This window comes from Cebidichthys violaceus, unplaced genomic scaffold (genome assembly GCF_023349555.1).
Source record: "Cebidichthys violaceus isolate CVI_PGR_0920_01 unplaced genomic scaffold, fCebVio1.0.p SCAF_22, whole genome shotgun sequence".
Classification (NCBI taxonomy): Eukaryota; Metazoa; Chordata; class Actinopteri; order Perciformes; family Stichaeidae; genus Cebidichthys; species Cebidichthys violaceus.
The window spans coordinates 8,555,708-8,572,152 of NW_027176395.1; the positions used below are offsets into that span (position 1 = coordinate 8,555,708).

Here is a 16,445-nt window from a genome sequence, read left to right on the forward strand (position 1 = left end):
TGTCCGTCATTTTTAAAATACCTTGGCTCAGCGCTGTAACTCTGCAGACTTGAGACTGATTTCACCAGGCAACCCGCTTCATACACATAGTATTGAGAAATATCTGTCCTGAAGACACAGAAAGGCACAAACAATTTGTGAGGTGTAAAGTCTGCATAGATTAAAGCGAAGCACAGAGATGTGAGGTAGAAGAGAAATGTAATGGATTCTATTATGCCTGAACAAATTATAAATACATTTAGCCACAAAATTAGTTTAGCATAATGTTTGCATTTAATTTAATGGATGGTCAACCAGCCACCGTTGATCTGGAAAGTTATTGACTGCAATAACGTAGTTAACAGCGCAGTGTTTTTTTCATTTTGCAGCATAGTCCTTTATATAGTCCTCTACATATAACTAGATACAGTTGTGGTCAAAAGTTTACATACACTTGTAAAGAACATAATGTCATGGCTCTCTTGAGTTTCCAGTTATTTCTACAACTCTGATTTTTCTCTGATAGAGTGATTGGAACAGATACTTCTTTGTCACAAAAAACATTCACGAAGTTTGGTTCTTTCATGACTTTATTATGGGTTAACAGAAAAAGTGACAAAATCTGCTGGGTCAAAAATATACATACAGCAACATGAATTAGCAATTTTGGTGACTTAGAAAGTTGTGTCAATGAAATGAGCTTCATAGCATGGCCTCTTAACTTCTTGTGAGTGATTATGAGTGACTACAGCTGGTGACTTCTCTGAGGCCATTTAAATAGGGCTCATTGGATACAAATGCCCACAAACGCTACAATGGGAAAGTCAAAGGAGCTCAGCATGGATCTGAAAAAGCGAATCATTGACTTGAACAAGTCAGGAAAGTCACTTGGAGCCATTTCAAAGCAGCTGCAGGTCCCAAGAGCAACAGTGCAAACAATTGTTTGTAAGTATAAAGTGCATGGCACTGTTTTGTCACTGCCACGATCAGGAAGAAAACGCAAGCTATCACCTGCTGCTGAGAGAAAATTGGTCAGGAGGGTGAAGAGTCAACCGAGAACCACCAAAAAGCAGATCTGCCAAGAATTAGAAGCTGCTGGAACACAGGTGTCAGTGTCCACAGTCAAGCGTGTTTTGCATCTCCATGGACTGAGAGGCTGCCGTGCAAGAAGGAAGCCCTTGCTCCAAAAGCGGCACCTTAAGGCTCGACTGAAGTTTGCTGCTGATCACATGGACAAAGATAAGACCTTCTGGAGGAAAGTTCTGTGGTCAGACGAAACAAAAATCAAGCTGTTTGGCCACAATGTCCAGCAATATGTTTGGAGGAGAAAAGGTGAGGCCTTTAACCCCAAGAACACCATGCCTACCGTCAAGCACAGTGGTGGTAGTATTATGCTGTGGGGCTGTTTTGCTGCCAATGGAACTGGTGCTTTACAGAGAGTAAATGGGATAATGAAGAAGGAGGATTACCTTCAAATTCTTCAAGATAACCTAAAATCATCAGCCCGAAGGTTGGGTCTTGGGCGCAGTTGGGTGTTCCGACAGGACAATGACCCCAAACGCACATCAAAAGTGGTAATGGAATGGCTAAATCAGGCTAGAATTAGGGTTTTAGAATGGCCTTCCCAAAGTCCTGACTTAAATCCCATTGAGAACATGTGGACAATGCTGAAGAAACAAGTCCATGTCAGAAAGCCATCAAATTTAACTGAACTGCACCAATTCTGTCAAGAGGAGTGGTCAAAGATTCAACAAGAAGCTTGCCAGAAGCTTGTGGATGGCTACCAAAAGCGCCTAATTGAAGTGAAAATGGCCAAGGGACATGTAACCAAATATTAGCACTGCTGTATGTATATTTTTGACCCAGCAGATTTGATCACTTTTTCTGTTAACCCATAATAAAGTCATGAAAGAACCAAACTTCATGAATGTTTTTTGTGACAAAGAAGTATCTGTTCCAATCACTCTATCAGAGAAAAATCAGAGTTGTAGGAATAACGGGGAAACTCAAGAGAGCCATGACATTATGTTCTTTACAAGTGTATGTAAACTTTTGACCACAACTGTAGATAGTGAAGAGGGAGTAGTGTATGAGTGAATGATTTTGGACACAGCCAGTGATTTAATTCTGACTTCATTCTCAAAATTCTGAACTTAAAATTTTTCTTTTTCCTCTAAGATTTAAGTCAGACTTCTGACTTTATTCCCAGAATACCGACTTTAAATTTAAAACTCAAAAACAACAGATGTGGCCCTAACTCTCATCTATACTTTTTCCATGAAAAGACATTCCTGTGTAAATTTCAGTTTTATTTGTTTTATAACATTTAAAGAACAAGTGATTGTAAAATGCCAATAAGTATTCAGTAAATACATTTAGTAGCCTGTATTCTATAAAGACCAGATCCAACCAGAGAGGTTTCATGTCACTGATTTCTATACTTGAAAAACTGTCTGAAATTTGTATGGCAAATTACTAGTTGTGGACATTTTAAAAGCCCATTTGACTATTTGTCAAATTTGTTTGTTTGTTTGTCCATCACCATGTGATGGGTTGAGGATCAGTAAACACTTCTGGAATACCTCTCTACGGCTGTCTGCATAGAGCAGCATGCTGAGTGGTGTGTCTGAAGTTGCACATCAATGTTTTACTTTGAACATTCATTACCAGTTAAAGAGAGCTAACGAACATCAATTTGTTCATATAGAGGGAATCGTTCCCATCGCTTATTAGGAACTCATTTTCATCTATGCAGATGTCTGCACTAGCTCTGTGCAGACGGGCATGAGGCTGTGACCGGAAATTACAGCGTTTATTTTGGCTTCAAGTCTACTGAGCAAACTGTGTGTCCCCATTGTGTCTCTTGGCCCAGGGTAGCGGCTGGGGGTCGCAAATGCACTCAGCTGTGTTATCTATACGTATAAGTACAGTCCATTTATCTCTTGCGGTTAAGAGTAGTGAGTGAGGAGTCAACAGGCAGGCAATGTCATTATAAAGCAGGTAATAAAAGGTATTTTGAGAAAGTATGAGTCACCGCAACCACAAGAGGTTCTTGAGCATGCAGCCATAACTGGCCACCAAAAATATTATGCAGTTTACTGCAACAGAAGGAGAGATTAGCCGTGGACAGACACAGAGATGATCACTCACGCATGCACATACGCGACCAATCTCATTACGAATTGGGCAGCATACAGATCGAGTAGCGAGTGACACGTGCTGTTGATCCTGTGCAGCGTAAATGAGCTGATGAATGGTATGATCATTTTTAATATCAGATCAGTGCATAGACTTTGGTAATCTAATACCCGATCCAGCATAATAGGCTGTATCCTGAGGCCGTCCTGATACTGCTATTGGTATCAGCTCTTTTGGATAGTTGCTCACTGTGCGGTGTAGTGCGTGTGTGTTCTACCTTATGTCAGCATTTCTCGCAAGAGGCGGACAGGAAGTTTCCCCTGATTGGCTGCGATAAAGGAGTGGCAAGGGGGCGGGATTTCTGCGACAGAACACTTCAAAGTCATTGGCCAGATGATTGGGCAGGATGACGACGTTAGCTTGCTGGTAGCCTGACACAGACAAGGACAGTTTATGCATGTTATAACAGAAACAAATCAGACAACAAGATTGGCTCAATCAGACAGGTGGATAGCAGGTAGCCAGCAGTTGAGTGTAAATAGGAGACAGTTGGTGAACAGAGTTGTCGGTTTGTCAGGCTAACTGAGCAGCTACATATAAAGCTTTTAACTTGTGTTGCTGTCAGTGCAACTGCTAGTTCATTAGTTTGATGATTTTGTTATTTGTTATTATTGTATTTATTTTTGTGGACACTAGGGGCACGGAGCATTAGGCCGGGCATGTGTCTAGGTGAAGAGATATAGGTAGTAGGTGGGTCAGTGTCAGGTGATGCACCAGGAAGAGACATTTTTTTTTACCAGAGCAAGAGAGAGACTGCAGGACGAATGTTTGCAGCAAATCTCTACTGGACATCGGACTTCTTGAGTTACAATCCGACTGAAATGGTGCATCAGTGGCCTTTTGATCTAAGTTTTGTTTTTGATTATTTCTCTTTGACAAATAGCCACAAGCATTGTCCGATGTGACTATTCTTACTATAATTTTTAGAATTTTTCATTTTATTTTTTTAAAGTTTTTAAATTGTTTTCAATTAAAATAACAAATTCAAATTTTGAATGTCATGATTATACAGAAATGTAAAATATACCACTAATGGAATATCTTAATAAATATGAGCCCAATAGTACATCTATCTGTAGAAAGTCATACTTTTCTCTAACTGACTGGATACAAAGGATCCTAGAAGCTACTGTTATGCTGGGTGTAATCATAGCTATTCGTATCATAGTTCCCTCTAATTGTTCAATTCTAGGTTAAGGTTATACTAGTAAACCACAAATAACTTGGTGATACACTGGTTCTTACCGTTAGCTAATCCAGTCGTGGTGCTTATTCTGGGATCTTCCTGCCTGATTAGCAGCCTCAACTCAGCAGGACTCAGGGAATTTAAATGATTTGACTGCTCCATTACAGAACACGTGCTTCTGTTAGATACTCCGACTGCTACGGCAATTACTTCCTCCTATTCCATGGACAAACTGGGATCTGCTAATCTCAGGTTCTTGCCTCAGGACCAAGTAAGATACACAGACACAGTCAATGCAGACGGCAGTGGAAGCCATGCAGTGGGGGAAGAACTCCGCCTTTCAAGGACTGGTCAACTCTCACCCACTTCACTCGGGTTAATGTTTAAGTGGAGAATGTGGTGAATCATTTAAATGAATGGCTCAAGATGAAAAGGGGGCAGGAATGGGGTAAAGGGAGAACTATTAACGGAGAGGATTATGACATGTGTATAAAGAGAGACAGAAGAAAATATATGAAAACAAAAGCTTTATGTAGAGAGAATGAGAGGAAGAGACAGTTGACACTGTTGGTTTGCTTTTTTCGACAGTTGTAAAAGGTACAGGAATCTCAAATTAGCAACTAAATCACTGTTCACTGTTTGTTGTCTTGGCACTCTTAGACATGCCATTAACTAGTTGCTCCTAAGTTGTTTCTTGAACTGCAATTTTATTATTTTAGTTTTCTATATTTTACAGGTGATAGGGCACGTGCAACACAATCCAACCAGTCATTACATCAACTCACCTCCATTTCTCTGCCACAAATATAGTACACAGAATGAAACACCACATTTGTTTTGTAATTCAAAAGCTGGTCTCGATGCAACTTTTTATTTTGTTTCCAGTATTTTGGGCTCATATGACTTAAAGGGGAACACCATCTCAATGAATGAATTCCAATATATTATTTCCATTACCGAGTAAAGTCCAATCAATGTTTGTGGACATGAGCTCTCTCAAAGCCAGAAAACAGAGAAGGAAGTGTAAAACTTGTAATGTCATCAATTATAAAGTGTGGAGCTGTTCACAAACAATGAATTAAAAGACTCCACTAATACCACTGTTGTAGTGGTATGTAAATATCACATGTATCTCTGGAAATAATAATATATATACAGTATATATTTATTTTATATATATACAGTTGTGGTCAAAAGTTTACATACACTTGTAAAGAACATAATGTCATGGCTCTCTTGAGTTTCCAGTTATTTCTACAACTCTGATTTTTCTCTGATAGAGTGATTGGAACAGATACTTCTTTGTCACAAAAAACATTCATGAAGTTTGGTTCTTTCATGACTTTATTATGGGTTAACAGAAAAAGTGATCAAAATCTGCTGGGTCAAAAATATACATACAGCAACATGAATTAGCAATTTTGGTGACTTAGAAAGTTGTGTCAATGAAATGAGCTTCATAGCATGGCCTCTTAACTTCTTGTGAGTGATTATGAGTGACTATAGCTGGTGACTTCTCTGAGGCCATTTAAATAGGGCTCATTGGATACAAACGCCCACAAACGCTACAATGGGAAAGTCAAAGGAGCTCAGCATGGATCTGAAAAAGCGAATCATTGACTTGAACAAGTCAGGAAAGTGACTTGGAGCCATTTCAAAGCAGCTGCAGGTCCCAAGAGCAACAGTGCAAACAATTGTTTGTAAGTATAAAGTGCATGGCACTGTTTTGTCACTGCCACGATCAGGAAGAAAACGCAAGCTATCACCTGCTGCTGAGAGAGAATTGGTCAGGAGGGTGAAGAGTCAACCGAGAACCACCAAAAAGCAGATCTGCCAAGAATTAGAAGCTGCTGGAACACAGGTGTCAGTGTCCACAGTCAAGCGTGTTTTGCATCTCCATGGACTGAGAGGCTGCCGTGCAAGAAGGAAGCCCTTGCTCCAAAAGCGACACCTTAAGGCTCGACTGAAGTTTGCTGCTGATCACATGGACAAAGATAAGACCTTCTGGAGGAAAGTTCTGTGGTCAGACGAAACAAAAATCGAGCTGTTTGGCCACAATGCCCAGCAATATGTTTGGAGGAGAAAAGGTGAGGCCTTTAACCCCAAGAACACCATGCCTACCGTCAAGCACAGTGGTGGTAGTATTATGCTGTGGGGCTGTTTTGCTGCCAATGGAACTGGTGCTTTACAGAGAGTAAATGGGATAATGAAGAAGGAGGATTACCTTCAAATTCTTCAAGATAACCTAAAATCATCAGCCCGAAGGTTGGGTCTTGGGCGCAGTTGGGTGTTCCAACAGGACAATGACCCCAAACGCACATCAAAAGTGGTAATGGAATGGCTAAATCAGGCTAGAATTAGGGTTTTAGAATGGCCTTCCCAAAGTCCTGACTTAAATCCCATTGAGAACATGTGGACAATGCTGAAGAAACAAGTCCATGTCAGAAAGCCATCAAATTTAACTGAACTGCACCAATTCTGTCAAGAGGAGTGGTCAAAGATTCAACGAGAAGCTTGCCAGAAGCTTGTGGATGGCTACCAAAAGCGCCTAATTGAAGTGAAAATGGCCAAGGGACATGTAACCAAATATTAGCACTGCTGTATGTATATTTTTGACCCAGCAGATTTGATCACTTTTTCTGTTAACCCATAATAAAGTCATGAAAGAACCAAACTTCATGAATGTTTTTTGTGACAAAGAAGTATCTGTTCCAATCACTCTATCAGAGAAAAATCAGAGTTGTAGAAATAACGGGGAAACTCAAGAGAGCCATGACATTATGTTCTTTACAAGTGTATGTAAAGTTTTGACCACAACTGTATATACATAAAATAAAAAATCCAAAAGGTATGTAATTATATGTCTGTCATTATTTCAGTAAGGAAACCAATCACCCAAAAATGTAATTTAAATGTACCAAAGACTGTTATCTTATCATAAAAGTAGGTTATTTCACTATTTACTTCACCCTCTGATGCAGCAGCCCCTAATAGTGCAGCTAGCACTGACACATACAATGGGCCCTATTGGTGTAAATGAAGAGAAGTTTTTAGACTAAGTTTAAAAACAAGATATAATATGAGCACACCTTGTAAAATATATAATGAACAATTCTTAATCTTTATTACATATGTTGTATATGATGGTACTGTGAGCGTGAAACAAAATTTTCATATGATTTAATGAATGAATTGAATTGAAAAAATCTAAGATTAATCATGAATCAAATCATAAACAAACAATATATTTATTTATAATACTCTACATATGCTTTGGGAAATCTATGAGCATTTAACCTTCTATTTATCATTACTTTCAGTTTCCGACCACTCAAAGCGCTTTCACACTACTTGTCATCATTCACCCATTTACACTCTGCCTATCAGACTAACTCATTCACACACCGTAGGCACAGGTATGGGAGCAACTTTGGGATCAAACCGCCAATCCTCTAATTGAAGGATGACCCTGCTCTCCAGTTAGCCACAGTCGCCCCAATTTTACCTAATCTGGAAACATCAAATAAAGTTGTTTTTTTCATACTATTCTATGTCTCTAATGATGTGCTGCATTTTGTGATACTTCTCAGGGTAAATGCAGAATAATCACCGCTTCACCCGGGTTTATCCTCAATAAGGTGGTGGAAGTATCAAAAAGCTCAAAATGGTAGAATAGATATCTGCACACTTAAGTCTATGCAGAGAATACTGTATTTTTAGCTTTTGGTCTAAAAAGGACCTTCATCAGAGCATACATGGTTCAGCCATGGGAAACTTCAGGAATTCAACAATCAAACCATTGATCAATTCACCCAGTAACATCTTTTGTTTCAATTAATGGTAGCAATCAGTGGTCGCAGAAAATTCTGGATCCTAAACAATGGCATTCTCTATGGGCCCCTCTCCACAACTATTCCTTCTAGAATCTTTGTGGGCGCTCTTTATATGTCCTGGGTTAACAGGAAGGTTAAAGAGTGACTGCCGGTCAGGCATTCTATTGGTAAGGGAATTTTAACAGGTTTGTTGCACAAAAGAAATCAAAGAGCATAGGAGAAATCCATGAGCAGAAGAGAAACCTGAGAGCAAATGTTTCACAAGCACGCAGAAGCAGCCTGAGTGTGAGGAGAAGGCAGTGGTGGGCCGTCAATGATATATGAATGTGTTTATGTTTTACCTGAGTCGATGGCAGAGTTAGAGAGACTCCTGAAACATCCAAGGGAGCGCCTGGCGGCTCGGACAGCAATCAGCATGCTGAACCTAAACATCAGCACACATACACAGACAGAACATTAAATCATTTGTTATCCAAAATGTGAAATTGTTCTTTTTTCACTAATCAAAACTCACATTAGTGTCAGTTAAATCTATATTTAAGGAATTTAGGATGCAAAGAAAATGCAGAGCGAGAGAGAGAGCTGTCTGAGTGAATCAGTGATTTCAACCTTTTAGTGCAGTTATAACTTTTTGGTGGGCTGACAATTCCATTGAAAAAAAATTTATGCCAGTTGCAGCGTTTTATCAGAATGTTTTTTTAATTTGCATTCCCAGCATATAAGACTGTTGGATCATTACATTACATTACATTACATTACAGTCATTTAGCAGACGCTAAGTGCATTCAACATTGGTAATCAAAAGAACAACTAGTCACCAGAAGTCATAAGTACATTTCCTTTTCCAAACAAGTATCTAAGAGCATGAAGCAGAGCATAACTCAGAGCCAAAGTACAGTGCAGAAACAAGAAAAACAGTTAGTGCTATAAGTAATACGAATACAATAAGTGCAACAAGCTAGTATGAATACAATAAGTGCTAAGTGGAAGGCTCAGGGTAGCACTTCCTGAAGAGGTGGGTTTTCAGCCTGTGCCGAAAGATGGGCAGCGACTCTGCTGTCCTGACGTCAGTGTGAAGTTCATTCCACCACTGTGGGGCCAGGACAGAAAACAGCCGTGACCGGGTCGATCGGCCGCCAGGACCTCTGAACGACGGGGCAACCAATTGCCCCGAGGCAGCAGAGCGAAGTGGTCGAGCGGGGGTGTAGGGCTTGACTATGGCCTGGAGATAGGAAGGAGCTGTTCCTTTCACTGCCCTGTAGGCTAGCACCAGAGTCTTAAACTGGATGCAAGCTCTTACAGGTAGCCAGTGTAGAGAACGGAGAAAGGAAGTTGTGTGGGAGAACTTGGGGCGATTGAACACCAGGTGAGCTGCGGCCTTCTGGACAAGCTCCAGAGGTCTGATGGCCGTCGCCGGGGATCCGGCGAGTAGAGAGTTGCAGTAGTCCAGGCAGGAGATGACAGTCCAGGCGGGAGATGACAAGAGCCTGGATGAGAACCTGCGCTGTCTCGTCAGTGAGGAAGGGACGAATCCTCCTGATGTTGTAGAGCAGGAATCTGCATGAGCGTGTAACGGATGAAATGTTTGCTGAGAATGACAGTTGGTCATCCAGGGTCACACCCAGGTTCCTCGCAGTCCGAGTTGGTGTCACCACGGTATCATCAATGGTGATGGACAGGTCCCGGTGCGGGCAACCCTTCCCCGGGAGGAACAGTGGCTTGGTTTTGTCTAGGTTGAGCTTGAGGTGGTGTGTCGTCATCCACTTCGAGATGTCAGCCAAGCACGCAGCGATGCGCGTCGCCACTTGGGTGTCACCGGGGGAAAATGACAAGACCAGCTGGGTGTCATCGGCATAACAATGGTAGGAGAAGTCATACGAGCGAATAACAGAACCCAGAGATGTTGTGTAGAGCGAGAAGAGAAGGGGGCCAAGGACTGAACCTTGCGGAACCCCCGTAGTCAGCATGCGTGGTTCCGACACGGCCCCCCTCCAGGTCACCTGGTAGGATCGACCTGTCAGGTAGGATGCAAACAGGGAGAGTGCAGAGCCTGAGACGCCCATCCCCTCGAGGGTGGAGAGGAGGATTTGATGGTTCACAGTGTCAAACGCCGCAGACAGGTCCAGGAGAATCAGGACAGAGGAGAGAGAGTTAGCTCTCGCGGCGTGAAGCGACTCTGTCACTGCAAGGAGGGCCGTCTCTGTCGAGTGACCCACTTTGAACCCAGACTGGTGGGGGTCCAAAAGGCTGTTCTGGTGGAGATAGGAAGACAGTTGGTTATAGACAGCATGTTCAAGTGTTTTGGATAGAAAGGGTAGAAGAGAAACCGGTCTGAAGTTCTTGACATCAGAGGGGTCAAGTGATGGTTTCTTCAGAAGGGGGGTGACTCTGGCAGTCTTGAAGGCCGTGGGAAAGCATCCTGAAACAAGAGACTTGTTGATGAGGTGGGTGAGGAAAGGAAGGAGTTCAGTCGCAATAGACTGAAGAAGAGGTGAAGGGATAGGGTCAAGGGAGCACGTGGTGAGGCGGTTAGACGTAACAAGGTTGAGGACCTCGTTAGGGGAGAGAGGAGCCAGATAGGGTAAGATGGGGCGTGGAGATGGGAGGGAGAGCTGTGGGGGCAGGATTGGACAGGGTGGACAAGGAGAGAGGGGCTGAGAGAAGGAGGATCTGATATTGTTTACCTTCTTGTCAAAGAAGTTGGCGAAATCATAATGGAGAAGGGAGGAAGTAGGAGTAGGGGGTGGGGGTTGGAAGAGTGAAGTGAAAGTTTCAAAGAGTTTTTTAGGATTGGAAGCAGAGGTTAGGATTTTAGAGCGGAAGAACGCAGCTTTAGCAGTAAATAGAAAGGAGGAAAAAGTGGAAAGAAGAGCTTGGAAGTTAAGAAGGTCCTCCGGGAGTTTGCCTTTTCTCCATTTACGCTCAGCCTCTCTTAGGCTCCGTCTATCAGTACGCACTGAGTCTGACAGCCACGGGGCAGGTGGAGTTGGCCGTGCAGGTCTGGAGGTGAAGGGACAGAGTTTGTCCAAAGAAGAAGTAAGGGTGGAGAGGAGAAGATCAGTAGCAGTATCAGGGGATAGGAGAGAGAAGGATTCAGGGTCAGGGAGAGCAGAGGTGACAGAAGAGGAAAGATCAGCAGGGGAGAGGGAGCAGAGATGACTCCGGGTAGAAACCATGTGGGTAGGTGGAGGAAGTGATGGGGGAGAGGATAGGGAGAGGGAGTAGGACATGAAATAGTGGTCAGAGAGCTGGAGGGGAGTGACAGAGAGGTTAGCAGTAGAACAGTGCCTAGTGAAGATACGATCCAGCTGGTTGCCGGCCTTGTGGGTAGGAGGAGAAGAGGAGTGGTAAAGGTCAAAGGAGGAGAGGAAGGAAAGAAGAGGTTCAAACTTATCGGTCTGGATGTCACCGAGCAGGATGAGTGCCGAGCCATCGTCATGGAAGTGCGAGACTAATGTGTCGAGCTCCTCCAGGAACTCACCAAGAGGCCCTGGTGGGCAATACACAACAGCAATGGTGAGCTTGACTGGATAAGTGACAGTAACAGCATGAAATTCGAAAGAGCACGGGGAGAACTGAGGAACAGAGACAAGAGAGTATTTCCATTTTGGGGAAATTAGCAGGCCAGTACCACCACCCCGCCTCGCAGCTCTGGGAGTGTGAGAGAAAGAGTACACATCTGACAGAGCTGCAGGTGTGGTGGTGTTTTCTGGTGTGATCCAGGTCTCAGTTAGAGCAAGAAAGTTAAGGGAGAGCAAGGAAGCGTAACCTGAGATGAACTCAGCTTTCGGCACTGCCGACTGGCAGTTCCAGAGCCCCCCTGCCACCACTTGCTCGCCCCGAGCTGAGAGAGTAGGATAGATGAGGTTAGTGGGGTCACGGCTCCTGAAAGCTGCCCAATGTCTACGTGACCACCGGGCAGAGGAACGGACAGAAATAGGATGCAAACACATGGTAGTACACGCTATCAGATTCATAGTGTTGAGGAAATAGTGTGGTGTTTATTTCTCTGCCACATTTTTGGGGATTATAATTAAAGTCTACTGACTAGTTACTGTAGTCAGACTATGTCTGTATGGTAACTGCACAGTGTCGGCAGACAGAAAACAACACACTGCAGCACAGACATGACAGAGTAGATTTGAGGTCATTTAGAAAGAGTGTCAAAATCATGTAGTTTGTCTACCAGAGAACTGACAAGCTGATATTTTAACTGTAAAATGGCATTGTTAGTAGTCAGTATTCAGTCATGTAAGCATGTGTGGATGTGTTAAAATGAGTTCTTATGTTTCCCTACATGACGCTTTTGATTCATTCATTCATATTGTTGGTGTAGGATTAGTTTCTATTGGTTAACTACCTACTTGTTTCAGCAATGGTACCTTTATTTTGAAATGTAGGCTGCACATCCTGTCAGCAGGCAGTTTGGCCAGCAGACATTTTAATGGTTGTGTTACATGTTTCTTGTAATGTTCTCTGGTACTACCACTCAATGAGAAGCAGACTGTCACCTGGACACCCCAAACACAAAATAGGCGCGTATCACCCATCATCTGTGATGGTTCGAAGACCAGTGAAGAACCGAGAAGAACCCCTGTACTTTATAGTCCTGTCCTGGACATGAAAAGTCCATTTACCATTTACCATCCTGCAATAAAGTAGCTGCAGGTTCACTTAGATCTGAGCTCCAGGTGTTCCCCCATCACTGCTGCCCTCTGGGTAATGTGATGTCACCCTTTTGTGTTTACACTCACATGGTGGAGCTGATTTCAGTTTGCTACCACCTGAAACACAGACCTGAACCAGACTAAACTCTGTGATCCGGAGTTCATTTGATGCATGTCTGCCCATATCATTTGGTTATTGTTTTATTACAATTTTAACAATTCTATTTTATTAGTTTTTGTTGCCATTTTATTATAATTTCATTCAAAGAACATTCTTCATGTCATATTGAAATTGTTCCGTAATAAAACCAAATATATTGTAACGGACTGAGTGACATGTAATGTTAAACTGTTATGTTATAAGTGTTATTGTGTTTACAGGAAGAAGTTGTTCTCAATAATATTGGTTATTTAATTTACTGAGGTCAGTGAAGGTCTCATGCCCTGCGAAGCTGTAACTTGTCAATCATCCTAGCTACCTATGGGGGTGGGTAGCACACATGAGTGTAACTGGGATTGGCAGAGAGAGTGAGGGTGGGGATTGATGTTCTCGGACCTTTTCCCCACTCAGTAACCGTTACATCCTCACTGCCATGGACTATTTTACTAAGTGGCCTGAAGCTTACTGCCTGCCAGACCAGGAGGTGGAGACTATAGTGGACGCTCTGGTGGGGGAGATGTTCAACAGATTCGGGGCCCCTGAAGTCATCCACACAGACCAGGGCAGAAACTTTGAGTCCAGGGTCTTCGCTGCCATGTGTGACAAACTCGGCTCCCACAAGACCCGCAACACACCCCTCCATCCACAAAGCGATGGACTGGTCGAGAGATTTAAACCTACGCTGGCGCAGCAGCTGGCCATAGTGACAGCAAAACACCAACGTGACTGGGATGACCATGTACCTCTTGTGCTGATGGCTTACAGGTCTGCTGTACAGGACTCCACTTCCTGCTCTCCTGCCCTTCTCATGCTAGGCAGGGAAATTCGGATGCCAGCTGAGATGATGGTGGGGAAACCTGACGCCCCTTCAGGTACCCTGGGACTCGACTATGCTAGGAAACTCCAGGACCACTTGAAGTCTGCCCACGAGTTTGCCAGAAACCAGCTGCGCAGTGCAGGCGCAAGGCAAAAGAGGAACTACTATGTGCACGTTAGAAGACAACATTTCAAAGTCGAGGAGCTGGTCTGGGTGTATAGCCCGCAAAGGAATAAGGGCAGGTGCCCAAAGCTGGTGTTACGTTCCCTTGTAGCATGTAATGGTCATTTTTACGTAGTATATATTTCTATTCAGTATATTGTATTCATGCATAAGTAATTTTGCTCTGGACTTTGTTGAACTTCACCGTGTCTCTGTTGTGCAAAAGAATAATTCTCCCTTGCCTGTTCACATAGATAACTAACTGTGTTGTATGAGAATGTTCCATGCCAAGGCCTTTGGGCTGCTTGTTCACTTGTTGTTCCTATCAGTCTGAGACCAAAAGTCTGAGACCGAGATGTCTGTAACATTGGCCATCGGCCCCCACCTTTGCTCATTCTGTATAAAGAAAGCTTGTTCACTTTTTTCGAGGTTCTTCCTCACTGAGACTGTATGCATTCTGTTGTGATGATTGAACCTTCTCTGCGCAGAGAATAAATACTTAAAAGACAACCTGGTTTTTGGTATTATGTATTTCAGCATTAGAAGACTCACGCAAAGCGGGTATAGGATTTTTTTCCACCACAAGCATCTAAGGGATGTGGGGAGTAACGGTGTTAAATTCCCAGGGAAAGAGAATGCGCAACGGATGAGGTTTAACAAAGGAGTATTTATTAACAAAACGGTTAACTGCTTACGCGGCAGCAAATGAAAACTACTTTCGTATGGCCAGAGAGTGACACTACTTGACAAGAACAACCACAAAAACAACAGCCCACATGGCTGTAACAGGCGTGATCCACTGATCCACAGCAACACGCGCCCACACAGCTTCACTGCTGCGGTTATGGTTACTGGCTTCAACTGAGACATTTAATGTGTTTTTGTAGTTATAACTGCCTTAACTGCCTGTCATGTTCGTTTCTCCCCCCTTACTTTAGATTCTGGATAGCATACAGTCATAAGTCCAACAATGACAATAGTACTGTTTGTAGCGTGTAAAAATAGCGTGTATAAAGCGGTCAACACAAAATAAGGCTCCCTCTCTCACCCCCTCTCCTTCCATTCCTTCCACCAGACCAACATCACTGAACAGCTGATAACCCCATTGTGGCTATCCCCAACACCACGTGACTCAACAAACAGAAGTGACGAAAAAGGGTGTACAAAAATGGCACAGGCCATACCTGGCTCCTACAACCTTTTTAAGCTGTAAACAATGTCTCAGACTAGTGGTTTACACAAATAACTGCTGTGAATATACAAAGAATAGACACTGAAAAGATATCGCTAAATTAAATGAAACTGTTTTAAGGACGTTGTTGACCAGAATATAGGCCTCCCGGACTCCGCATCCCACAGACTTTTTGTAGCCTCATTGTTTGACCGATATACTCCTGCTAGAATCAACAGACCCATGTAGGCTTGGAGGTCTACCTGGTCCAACGCTCTCCACGTGTCCCCAAACACACGCCTCCCCTCCAGGTTTGTCATGTCCAGTATAATACTCTCAATGGACTCTGGTAAAAAGAATAGGAAGCTGGATTGATGTCATCCACATGAGATGCTGCATATTGTGTTGGCCCTGGCATCATCCTTATTATGTTTTCAACTCTCGCTCTTCCTCCTCTGTCCTGGGAGGATGAATACCAGAGCAAGTTGCCACCCTTTGACTGGAATGTCACCTCAGGTGCCTGTTCCTCTGGTGCCACTTCCTCGCCATCTGTTGACTGGTCAGTCTCATATAAGTCCGGATCGAAATCAGGATCAATGTTGTCTTCAATTTTTTGAGACATCTTCCTCTATCTCCGGTTCAATCTCCTCTTCATCTGGTTCAAAAATTAGGTCCAGAGCCCCTGACAGAAAATCCCCTCATCATTCGTCTACTCATTGTGCTCACAAAGTAAAATGAGAGCAAGGCACAAATAAAGGTTTATATAGGGTGAAAGTGAGAAGATATGAAACATTGTTTAGTCTGGAAGGTGTGAAGAATTTAAATTTTAAAAAGCAATGTTAGTGTGTTTAATAAGCACACCTAGTGGTGGATATAATGTTATAACATGTTTATTTGAAGAAGTGTTAAATCATAAAAGTATAATCATTATATGTATTAAACTATAAAATACAGTTACTGAATGTTTTGAGGGAAAGAGAGATACCTTTGAGACAGGCTTTTCAGATCCGAAAACAACTGTATGGTAATGAGATGAGTTTGGAGAGCCAGCTTCAGGAATGTGAGATGTGAACAGTGGGGGAAGGAGATGTATTGATCAAGCAGAGATGTTGATGAATACAGCCCTAAGAAAGCGCGGGGGTCGGGTGCACGCAGTTTTACGAGGAGGACAGGTCAGACCAGCGGACACTATTCAGACATTATCCAGATCACTTAGACCAATGGAGAGCATTGTCAGAGTACAGGAGAAGACAATCGGATTTCAGCCAATCA

At 42.9% G+C, this 16,445-nt stretch overlaps 1 protein-coding gene across 5 annotated transcripts in view; it reads right to left on the reverse strand.

Annotated features, from left to right (window-relative positions):
• dglucy (D-glutamate cyclase) overlaps positions 1 to 16,445 on the reverse strand; it is a 30,941-nt gene that overhangs the window by 13,211 nt on the left and 1,285 nt on the right. For 2 of the 5 annotated variants that reach the window (XM_068717751.1, XM_068717752.1), the window contains 3 exons: positions 8,538 to 8,620; positions 3,395 to 3,548; positions 22 to 108 (listed from right to left, as the gene is read on the reverse strand). In XM_068717751.1, coding sequence (XP_068573852.1) covers positions 22 to 108; positions 3,395 to 3,548; positions 8,538 to 8,613 — 317 coding nt within the window. In that variant the 5' untranslated portion in view covers positions 8,614 to 8,620. Of the gene's footprint in view, positions 1 to 21; positions 109 to 3,394; positions 3,549 to 4,422; positions 4,734 to 8,537; positions 8,621 to 16,445 lie in introns of those variants that run through there. The other 3 variants (XM_068717753.1, XM_068717750.1, XM_068717754.1) reach the window with 2 other exon arrangements.